Raw genomic sequence first — 11,815 nt, 5'->3', positions numbered from 1 at the left:
ACCCCATATCAGATGTATGGTTTGCAAATATTTTCTCCAACTCAGTAGGTTGTCTCTTCACTATTGATTGTTTCCTTGGCTGTGCAGAAAGCTTTTAGTTTGATGCAGTTCCATTTGTTTATTTTTGCTTTTGTTGCCCGTGCCCTTGGGTCATATCCAAGAAATCTTTGCCAAGACCAATGTCAAGAAGAATTCCCCCCCTTTTCTTCTAATAGTTTTAAAGTTTTAGGTCTTACATTTAAGTCTTTAATCCATTTTGAGTTGATTTTTGCATGTAGATATCCTGTTTTCCTAGCACCATTTATTTTATCACCTTGGCACCTTTGTCAAAGATCAGACTGTAAATGTGTAGATTTGTACCTGGGCTCTCTATTCTGTTCCATTGTTCTCTGTGTCTGTTTTTGTGACAGTATGATGCTGTTTTGATTACTTAGTTCTGTAGTAGATTTTGAGATCAGGTAGTACAGTGCCTCCAACTTTTTTCTTTTTGTTCATGATTGCTTTGGCTGTTTGGGGTCTTTTGTGGTTCCATATGAATTTTAGGATTTTTTTTTTTTTTCCTGTAAAAAATGTCATAAGAATTTTGTTAGGGATTTCAATGAATCTGTAGATCTCTTTGGATAGTATGTGCCTTTTAACAATATCGGTTCTTCCAATCCATGAACACAGGATATCTTTCCATTTATTTGTGTCTTCAATTTCTTTCATCAACATGTTACAGTTTCCAGTATACTGATCTTTCACATCCTTGGTTAAATGTATTCCTAAGTATTTTTTATTCTATTGTGAATGGGTTTTCTCTTGATTTATTTTTCTTTTTCTGATTTTTATTAGTGTATGGAAATGCTACTGATGTTTGTATGTTGATTTTGTAACTTGGAACTTTATTAAATGTGTTTATTAGTTCTAATAGAACAGATTTTGTCATCTACAAACAGAGACAGTTTAATTTCTGACTTTCCAATTTGGATGACCTGTATTTCTTTTTCTTGCTTAATTACTTTCTAATTTAGCTTTTAGCTTTCTGTCAGCCTAACAAACAGAGAAATAGTGCCAGTCACAGGAGCCTAGACATCAAAAGCAAATCAGTTGCCTAGGAGAAGTACCTCTTTTCATAGTAGCAAAGTGAAATTTCTCCTGTCATCCTATAAGGAAGACATGGAAAAGGTGGTTAATAATATCTTCAGTAATGTCTTAAGGAAAACTTTCAGATTGTCATACACAGATTTCAATTTTTTGTCAGGCAGGAAAGACAACAACAATGTCCTATAATTTTACTACTCAGGGGTACTTTATGGCATGTTAAAAATTAGCCCAATATTGGATGTTATAATAACTAGAATTAGAAGAAGAACCTGTGATATTTCATAGTTAGGCTGCAGTTGCAATCTCATTTTTCAACAGGGTATTTTAAGGATTTTATCTGAATACCTTACTCAGAGCTACAGATTAAAAAAAGATAGGATAACTAAGTATTAATTACATCATACCTACTGTTGTTTTTTTACTCTTAATAGCTTATCAGTCTTATTCCTTCTTGTTCATTTTTCATTGTTGATTATAGCTGGAATTGACACTGGTTATTGCTACTTGGGTGATAAAAATAGCTTCTGTTTGCCAAAGATAAAGTTACAGATCTTATACTTTTAAGGGTCTTAATTTATTGTGTTACTTAAGAGTTACCCTTTTGCATTTCTAGAAAAGGAACTGCTATAGTGGATCTCTCTGGGAATGGTGACCCCTCCTCAATTTGTACTGTAATGAGAAATGATGGGACTTCTCTCTATGCAACCAGGTTTGTAGCTTCTGCGAGGGTAAACATTGGACTGTGTATATAACTTCATATTCTTTTTCCTAGGATTAATACTAAGATAATCCATTTTATCCTCAAAACTGTTACCAAATCCTAGTTACAAGTTCTAAATCTATTGCTTTCATATTCAAAAAATATTTATTGGGTTTCTATTTATTGCCCATTTCAATTCTGGAGCTTTAATATCATCAGAAAAGTGACTGAAAAACTGTTTACAGTTAGTTAAACATCACAGAATTTTTACAGCCAAATACATCATTCTATAAACTAAAACTGAGGAACTTTATAATCAACTGTAAGTATTTTACAATTGCACATTGGCAGGAAATGTATACTAGAAAGTGACTATATTGGCTCAGTGGTGTCCTCATGCCATAAAGACTATCTTACACGCATGGAAATACCAGACCTCATTATGAACGTGTTAACATAGGCCGAGGTAGAAGTATGCCATGTCACTTATATTTTTTTCATCTACCTCCATGACTGACCCCTGTGGAAAAGAGCAGTCTCTGTTCATCAGTAAGAGCTGAGTTTATCAAGCATACTTATTTATGGGACAAAGTTAATAGGAAGGAGAAGGTAGGACAATAGAAAGACCACACAAGAAACACAACCATACCCAAGCACTGCTAGCAAAAGGCTGTAGTGTCCCAGGCCAGAATTTTTTATTAGGTCACAAACCACTTTTGTAACTAGTCAAAGTAATGATATTTTATTATTTTTATTAACTACCATCATTTGTTCCAAACAACCTTAAACAACCAATCAAGTCTCTTACTGCCCCGTAGAAAATTCAACTTTTATTTCCTATTTTTTTTTTTTTTTTTAATCAATTCCATGCAATTGAGGTTAGGAAGTGAGAACCTATATATCTAAGACGTACATTCTTTTTCTAGATACAAAACAATATATAATAGAAAAAAAATTTTTATGCCAGTTTATTATTGCTAGACAGTTTAAATACAGAAACTCTTGAGTAGTGGTTATAAGAAACATCTGTTCAAAATAGAGGTATCATAAAGACTGGTATCCTTTACTGGGCTGTCATTGGATCTAGATTTTTCTATATATTTACCATAACACCTGTACTTTTCCTTTTTTCTTTGGAAAAATAATTGTCTTTTTGCCACTGTTGAAATATTTGATTTTTCACCTTGCTATGACATTAGTATTTTCTGCCCTTATAAAGGTGGGTTCTTTATAGAATACATCTATATGTGTGGATGTGAGTTAAAGGAGTTGTTATAGCAGACAGAGAAAAGTGCAGGAGATACTGAAAAGAACACATAGGGTAAGGCTGGAGACCTGGGTTTTTGCTCTGACAGCATGACCCTCACTTAACTCTCTGGGCCATGGTTCCTTTGTATAATGAGAGACCTGGATTAAATGACCTGGCATTTCTTCCAGCTTTCAAATTCAGGATCTACAAATTCAGCCTGAACTTTTTCTTATATTCTTCTTTTTTGTTCTTTCATTGAGTCAAAAGGCTTCTCTTTGTTTCGTCTTTGGCTCAGACTGAAAAATATAACATGGGTGTATATCCATGACATCATTTTTGTGGTAATCTTCTAAACCAATGTTTCTCAACCCTTTTTTATTATAACCCCTCTCAGGAGCCTTTTTAGCCATATTTTTCCTAATTGCCAACCCTCATAAAAATTTAACACCACAAATATACTGTATATCTATATGTATTATATGCATATCTGTGCTTTATACAGTGAGATTTTATTGCCCCTCAAAAGTCAGGTTTTTCCTCCATTGAGAATGCATGTTCTAAGCAATATCAGGATCATGAGGTAAGTACTGACATTTTCATTATCCCCAACATTTCAAAAGATTTGGGAATTTTTTCATTCCTCCCAGTACCATGTAACAGTATTGTTAACCAAAAATAGCTTTAATTTTAAACTTCAATATTTTTATAATCCTTGACTTTGAAATGTTATAGTTTATGTATTTTTCATTATTTCCTACCACATGTAAACTTGGCATTTTGTATTTAATCAAAGGTAAAAGAAATAAGTGGAATCTTTGTCAAAGGATTTTATGGTCTTTTGAAGTGCTTTAGAATACCTTCTGACTGACCCAAGACTTTGAAAGTCCTTGATAGTACTAATAGAAGAGTAGCTGGAAGATAACTGTTTAGCTACTACATCACCTATTTTTAAATGTGTCCTTTAAGAAAATGTATTGCAGAGAAGTGACAATTAGGTGAGTCTTTTCAGTAGCCACTTAATTAACTAATCATAAATCATTTACCTACAAGACACTTTGCCTGAAGCTATTTTAGTTATTATTACTACTTGTCCTAGAGTTTTTGTTTATTTATTTTTGTTTTTTTTATTACTTTCCCCAGAGCTTTTATTATTATTGTTTTTCCCAAACCTATTTTTGTTTTGTATCAGAGTATGGTATTGGGATTATACAAGCGTGGGTGGTATATCCCAGGCTGTAGGATAATATAGGATTTCTTAATTAGAAAAGCCTCATTGCTATTAAATAGGTAAAACAAATTATTACCCAGATCTGCATGGTAACTCTTCATTTATGGCCATTTTTTTCAGAGATCTCGCAGCTGCTATAGATCGAATGGACAAGTATAATTTTGATACAATGATTTATGTGGTAAGTAATCACAAGAAAGAACAAGAGGTTATGATCCCTACCTCATGAAAACTGCAGAGAAAGAAATTGGATACCATGCTGATAAGCTATGATAAAATTGTTTTGTCAGACTACAGAGAGAATTCAACATTAAGTGTATTGAAGGTGGCAACCTCTATTTAAAACACAAAAACAACCTGAAAATGAAAAAGTACCCATTGCTTCATAGTAAAAAAAATTACTCCAATCAGGAAAACGATTATGTGAAATTAATATGTACAGGTCACTGTAATGCAGTTGTTTTTAAATAACTGCTTATTTTGAAAGAGTTTAAGACTCACAAGAAGTTTCAAAATAGTATAGTGTTTTTGTGTACCCTTCACCCAGCTTTTCCCAAAGATAATATCACCTCTTGGTATCTGCAGGGAACTGGTTCCAGGATCCCTTCAGATAACAAAATCTGCTGATGCTCAAGTCCCTTATATAAAATGGCACAGTGTTTGCATATAATCTATATACATCCTCCCATGTACTTTAAATCATCCCTAGATTACTTATAATACCTAATACAATATAAATGCTATGTAAGTAGTTATACTGTAATGTTTTTTAAATTTGTATTATTTTTTAATTGTTCTATTTTTTCCTGAATATTTTTGATCCACAGTTGGTTGAATCTGTGGATGCAGAACCTGGGGATTTGGGGGGCCAATGGTATCTTACATAACCGTAGTACTTTGTCAATGTCAAGAATTTGACATTGATAAAGACCATATTCAAATTTCATGTTTTACACACAGTCTTGTGTGGGTGTGGATATTTGTGTGGGTATGGTTTTATGAAATTTTATTACATGTATAAAGTTGTGTAACCATCACCATGTTCAGAACACAGAACTGTTCCATCACGAAACAAACTCTCTGTGGTCAACCACTTAATAATCACACCTTCCCCCGCAGCCCTAACTTTGGCAAACACTGCTCTGTTCTCCATCACAATAATTTTGTCACTTTGAGAATATTTTATAAATGGAATCATACAGTATGTAACCTTTTAAGATTTTTTCGCTCAGCGTAGTGAATGCCTTTAGGATCCATCCAAGCTATCGTGTGTCAGTAGTTTGTTCTTTTTGTTGCTGAGTAGTATTATAGTCTCTTCTTCCCTTTCCTTCCTTTTCATGTGCAATCTCCCTTTCTAATAAGAAAGAAAGTTGCCATCAAACAACTTTTTAGAGCTTAGTTTTGGTCTTTGTGGGGATAAAGGTCATAATAGCTGAGAGGGAATGAAAAATAGACTATTCAGAAGACTAAAATTCATATTTGTTTCTATTTGGTGGAGTGCTGCAGCTCTTATTTTCCTCTTTTTTAGAGCACTCAGCTTAGACACTCTTCTAGTAGCATCTTTGTGTGTTTATTTAAAACATATTGATTATGACATTAGTCTGTCAAAACTCAAATATGTTAATTCATGTCCAACCTATTTTTTTATTTTAAATTTTTATTAGCATATTCATTTTTACAAATCGTGATATTTCTTTATGGCCTTTGCCCGACCTATCACTTCCCAAACCCTCCCTCCCCGCCATCTCTTGTATCCTTAGGTTTGTTTTCTCCTTCTGAAAGTTCAACATATTGTTGTGGTCTTTTCTTTCTTTCCTTCATTCCTTCCTTCTTCCCTCTTTCCCTACGCCCCTCCCTCCCTCCCTGTCTAATCTATTTTAGGGGATTAATCTATCACTGTTCTTCTATTTTAAGTATGTTTTCTTCCCAAGACAGATAAAGGGCAAAAAAAGCATTTTCATCAAGTGTTCCAAATGCTGAAGATCATGGGATATGAATGGGCAGAAAGGTAATGCTTCCATGGTTCTTAATTGTCTGCTCAGGGTCATTAAAGCTTTGTCAGGTCAGCCAAGTTGTAAAATCTACCTAATGGTTAAAGATTTTCATTCAGACTTCAAGTCTTTGTTTCAAGATGTCAGTGTTGAAAAGCAGATAATGTGCTACTACTGGTTATCTCTATAAAATGAAGCTGTGTGCTTTAACATCTTTTGTGGCATAGAACAAATCACATCATATTTCATTTTACTAATTTTTTAAATCTCTGCTAAGAGGGTAAAAGTTCTTTTTTCTTTTTTTTAAGATGACTGGTAAGGGGATCTTAACCCTTGAGTTGGTATTGTCAGTACCACGCTCTCCCAAGTGAGCCATGGGCTGGCCCTTAAAGTTCAAACTACACTGTAAAAGGCTATAATCATATACTTGGATCACCAGCTCTTTTTCAGCTTTCAGTTACTAAATGCCTACTCTATTTCAGGTGTCAGCATGTGCCCTTTGGAGTAGTGCAGGGAATGAAGACTCGAAGAGGAGATGTTATTTTTCTAGAAGATGTCTTAAATGAGATTCAGTTAAGGATGCTACAAAACATGGCTTCCATTAAGAGTAAATTCACTTTTTTGTTGTTAAAGTCATAACTTACGTGCCACTTTTATGTTTTTCTGGACTTCTGGGCAGTGTGACTTATGACTGTCCCTCCATTGAACTTTCAATAACCTTGTCAAAATATCTTTCACTAATTTGAGGTGCCAGTATTTTTAGACTTGCTGCTCAGGAGTTGTGCATTGCATTAATATGAATTGATATAATCTTCATCCTCTGTTCCTGAAGGACAGCTTTAGTGTCATCATTCCATTGTGCAAGTGGTTGTGTTACAAATTGGATATAAGTTTCTGTGTTATAAATTGGATATAAGTCACAACTCCTTATGACTTTGTTTAACTTTCACCCTTGGAAAAATTAGTATAAACTATATCTAATGTCTTTTGAGAGAGATGTGTAAGAAAAACAAATTCTTATTTCTTTCCCTTTAATGTAGGCAGGGGAAATGTCATTATCAAAGATAAATTAGCCTAAATTAGGAAAGTAAATTGCCCAGTGTGAACCTGTTTGTTCTTAATTGTCATTATATATTTTTAGCAGATTTTTAACTCCACTTTGATCTATGATTCTGGCACAGTGTCATGGAAGTTAAAGATAGCTGCTTTTGTCTTTTCAGCAACTAAAGAACTCGAGAATCCAAAGGAGACTGCAGAGAGGGTCGGGCTGGCAGCACTCATTATTCAGGTGTGTTAGGACTCCTTCCCACGAGACCCTTTTGTTTGGTACCAGAGCAAATCCTAGCACTAATGATTTACTCCTTTTAGGACTTCAAAGGTTTACTCTTATCTGACTATCAGTTCAGCTGGGATCGTGTTTTCCAGAGTCGCGGGGACACAGGAGTCTTCCTACAGTACACACACGCCCGCCTCCATAGGTGAGAAGAGGCTACTGGGAAACATGCCACTCTGTCCTTCCCCAGACTGGGACTTGGCTGTTGTGATTCCAAGACAAAGGGCTCTGTTTTTTGGGATTTTCCAACATTTCCTATTCAAAACTGGTTAAAGTACAGTGGACTTCCTATTGTTTGTATTGAGCTCCCGTGTAAGAACTGCTTTTATGTATATTACTTTATTTAGTTCTCAGAATAACCCTGCCAAAGAATATACTGTTACCTCCACTGTACAGATAAAGAAAGAGATTTAGGGGAAATTGAGGTATCAGGTCAAACAATGTTGGTATCAAAGTCTAGGACTATTAAAAGAAACCAAGACTGTGTATTATGAGGTAATTTTCATCATTTGGAGCTATGTGTCCTTGGATGACTTGTTTTATCCTTTGATGTTTTTAACTTTAAACTTTTGTGAACAGTTTGGAAGAGACTTTCGGATGTGGTTATCTGAATGACTTCAACACTGCTTGTTTACAAGAGCCACAGTCTGTTTCAATTCTCCAGCATCTTCTCAGGTATGAAGGTTTTCTGGTATTATCAGGTCTGCTTTTGCTTAGTGAAATGACTGTTGGCACTTTTGCTGACCACTGGAAGGTGACTGCCTTTTGAGTGCAGATGGAGGGAATGGATTAAGCCAGTGTTCAAGGTCAATCTTTAGGTCTTAAAAATATCGTCACCACTTAATTAGTACAGATGCCTAGCATCCTCTAGCCCATGGTCTGGGAATGTAAAGCCTGATAAAAGCATAACCTTTTAGTTTTGGGAAAGAGCATCTTCTCATCCTCTGTGATAAGCGATAGAAAATCCCTGCCTTTGTGCAGCTTCCTGGAGACCATAAGTCTTCATTCTTCTCTTGGTTTCAGTTCAGAGTCTCAAATACATATATCTATCTGATGCCCCACACTGGGCAAGGGACCACACCTGTTAGCTCCCATGAGCACTGTTGGTGAAGCTAGAGTTATCAGTAGAGATTAGTCTCTAGAAGGGATATGGGTGGTATGAACAAGGAAGTTTCTCTGATTGCCACACAGTGGTCAGTAGTCCTTTCCTGGGATCAGAAAAGTTTACTCACATGTAGCTAATTTGTGAGAAAAAATAAGCCAACTTGATTTTCTAAGCATTGAGGGTAGACTCTGCCTACTAGTTTATAGATTCTGTTACTAAATATAGATGAAAGCTTTTTACATTCAGTTTAAGAGCCCTGATTTAAGACTTGCCCAGACTAGGCCTCAAGGATATCAAGATGATTTAGAAAGTCCTTGCCATCAAGGAATTTATAAGAAAGAAAAGTATGCCTTTGCCTTCTAAGGTACACAGGTCTCTGTTCATATCCCTTCTCCTCTTAATGATGTCAAGTCAGTCTTACATCCAAGATCTTTTAACATCTTAATGTCTTAGCTTAGTGTGACATGTGCACAGTCTTCCCCTGCCAGCTGCTCCTGTCATCTTTCTTTCAGGTTTGATGAGGTGCTTTATAGATCATCTCAGGACCTTCAACCCAGGCACATTGTCAGTTACCTTCTAACTCTAAGGTACTTTATAATCTTCCTATTTTCAGGTGTTAATGACATTTGAGGTCTTCTGATCTGACAAAGGACCTTTCTTTTATCTGAAGTTTTCCTATAAACAATTCCCTTGGCCTAAAAATTGATATGCTTTAAGTTACAGGAATTCTTGCTCCATCTTTGCAAATTAGCAGTTACTGTTCATTCATTCATTCAGTGACATAAGGTATAGTCAATATAGTCTAGTAACTAGGAACCAACTACATATATTGTTTATATCAAAGTGCATATGTGTTATGATAGAGTGAACATAAGAGACAATGTTAGGGCACCCAGCCCAGCCTTGAGGGATCAGAGAAGGTACCTCAGAGGAAAGGAATAGTATTAATCAGGAGAAGCAAGGTGGCTGGGAAGGAGGAGAAGCACAGAGTTGAGCAAGAACATGATACGTTAAAGGTACTACAAGCATAGTCTCGGAAGAAATGAGAAATGAAGCATGTGCAGCCTTTTCTGCATGTACAAAGGCATTTAGACTTCTAGTGGGGTCCGTAAAAGGGTTTTAAACAGAGGCACAGAAAAATCAGTCAGCTAGAAGGTAGACATGGGAGGCAAATCAGTAACACTTTGATAGAAATTTCATGGTAGCTATTTTAAAACTTTGAATGTAAGTTGAGTCTGCTCTTATAAAGCAACAGCTGTATCTTCCCATAAAGCTATTTAAGAAAGGAAATTTTGCTTTTACTCAAGATTTACTGAAATCAAAGACTTATTGAAATTGTTTTCTTAATTATACTTTTTTTTACTTTGTCTTCCCCAGATTTAAGTAAGGTTTTTTATTTTTTTCCTTTAAGTTCCACTTAGACATTTAGAGGTATAAAAGCCAGAAAGTATTAAGAAATATCCTTCAGTCATAAAAAAGAATGTCCTAAGCATCATTTCTCTGGCATATTGTTCTACTTGTTGCCATACCTAAAAAGAAAAGATGCTTTAAAGAAGAGTGGCCAGTGTGCATGTGGAGTGGATTGATAACTAGTCTGTACCCCACCTCCTCACTGTACAGAGGGGAAAGGCCATGCCATGTTATACTTTTAATTTTAAAGGCTGCCTAAATGAGGAAAGACTAATTAGTGGAAAGGAATCCCCTGTTATTTGTAAAATTAACAATGAAATCGTAATCTGAAGAACTTGCCACCTGGTAGTAGTAGAACCAGTACCAAAATCTGAAGCTTGAGTTTGTTGTGTTTTACATTGTTCATTGTAGAAAAGCAATGAATTCCAGTCTTAACTTTGTAACTTTAGATATATCTTTTAATGGTTCTAGTCTTTGGTTTGTTTATTTTTAAGTTGAGGGAGTAAAATTAGATATCAAGGTCATATGTTATAACAGGAAATTGGTCCTCCACATGATTTCTCTCTTCCAATTTCAGTCATCTTGCAGCTGTGGCACACAAAACGCTGCAAATAAAAGATAGTCCTCCTGAAGTGGCTGGGGTATGTTATGTTGAGTGTTTTCTGTATGATTCCTAGCATCCTCAGACTAATATTACTAAGTCAGTCTTGTACAGTCTTGTAAATTTTTCTAAAATAGTACTCTTCAGCTATAGCAATGAACTTACTGACTCAGGTAATATTACAATTGGGCTATAACAATCAATGTTTATGTACTTCTCAACATAGTAGACTATGGAACACATTTTCCTACATCGTGTTGTAGTGATAAGTTCCCCTATCTGAAGCCTTACCATATGATGATACTGTCACTTCTACTCCACGACTCCTTGTGTTACCAGTCTTACTGTAAGAGACACTAGGAATTTATCTTCACTTGCCTATAGTAAACTCTAGGGCATTTTTGAGATATTGTTCCTATTTTGAATTAGAAAAAAGTTAGAATTACTTTTAAAACCATTCTCACTTATTTGCTTATAGATAGTCTATTATTGAACATTTAATCATTGTTTGATTTATCTTATAGGCCAGACTTCATCTTTTCAAAGCTGTCCGTTCTGTCCTAGCCAATGGAATGAAACTTCTTGGAATAACACCTGTATGTAGAATGTAATTTCTAATTAAAATGGCTTTTTAAATGCTAAATGAATTCTAGTTATCTATGCTTAGATGCTTTGCTATTCAGAATAATAGAATTTAAACTGTTATTCTGTGTTAGCATCGATATTTTAAGTGTAAGTGACTTACAAACTTTTTCAATCCTTATCCTTAAGAAAAAAATCATCTGAGTTCCCTCATGGTCAGTAGGTACTTAGTCATTTGTAAAACTAAGATAAGTCTTTTTAAACTCAAAGCATTGTGGTCTAATGGGAGTAAAGGATTAAAGTTTAAATTCTGACTTGAAGTTTCTTACAGTGTGATTCTTCCAGAAACTATTCTTAGAACTGAGATGACCTAATGTTTTTATCAAATAAAATAACTGGTAAGGAAAAAAATCTTGATTTTCTTATACTTGTGGCTAGTTCCGAATATAGAGAGATCAAAAGTAACCATCTTTTTGCCAGTATAGCTGACAACTACTCCCAGAGAGAGCAGACCTCATGCTTACCTTTTA

General features: G+C 35.0%; 1 protein-coding gene across 1 annotated transcript in view; it reads left to right on the top strand.

Moving 5' to 3' along the window:
• RARS2 (arginyl-tRNA synthetase 2, mitochondrial) overlaps positions 1–11,314 on the top strand; it is a 65,567-nt gene extending 54,253 nt beyond the window's left edge. The window contains exons 11-20 of the mRNA XM_063097738.1: positions 1,700–1,795; positions 4,384–4,444; positions 6,195–6,271; positions 6,737–6,861; positions 7,475–7,542; positions 7,623–7,732; positions 8,167–8,262; positions 9,205–9,279; positions 10,680–10,743; positions 11,228–11,314. Of these exons, the coding sequence (XP_062953808.1) occupies positions 1,700–1,795; positions 4,384–4,444; positions 6,195–6,271; positions 6,737–6,861; positions 7,475–7,542; positions 7,623–7,732; positions 8,167–8,262; positions 9,205–9,279; positions 10,680–10,743; positions 11,228–11,314 (859 nt within the window). The remainder of the gene's footprint in view (positions 1–1,699; positions 1,796–4,383; positions 4,445–6,194; positions 6,272–6,736; positions 6,862–7,474; positions 7,543–7,622; positions 7,733–8,166; positions 8,263–9,204; positions 9,280–10,679; positions 10,744–11,227) is intronic.
• The last annotated feature ends 501 nt before the right edge of the window (positions 11,315–11,815 follow it).

The sequence above is a fragment of the Cynocephalus volans genome, chromosome 5 (genome assembly GCF_027409185.1).
Source record: "Cynocephalus volans isolate mCynVol1 chromosome 5, mCynVol1.pri, whole genome shotgun sequence".
NCBI lineage: Eukaryota > Metazoa > Chordata > Mammalia > Dermoptera > Cynocephalidae > Cynocephalus > Cynocephalus volans.
This window is presented reverse-complemented; position numbering and strand designations above follow the sequence as displayed.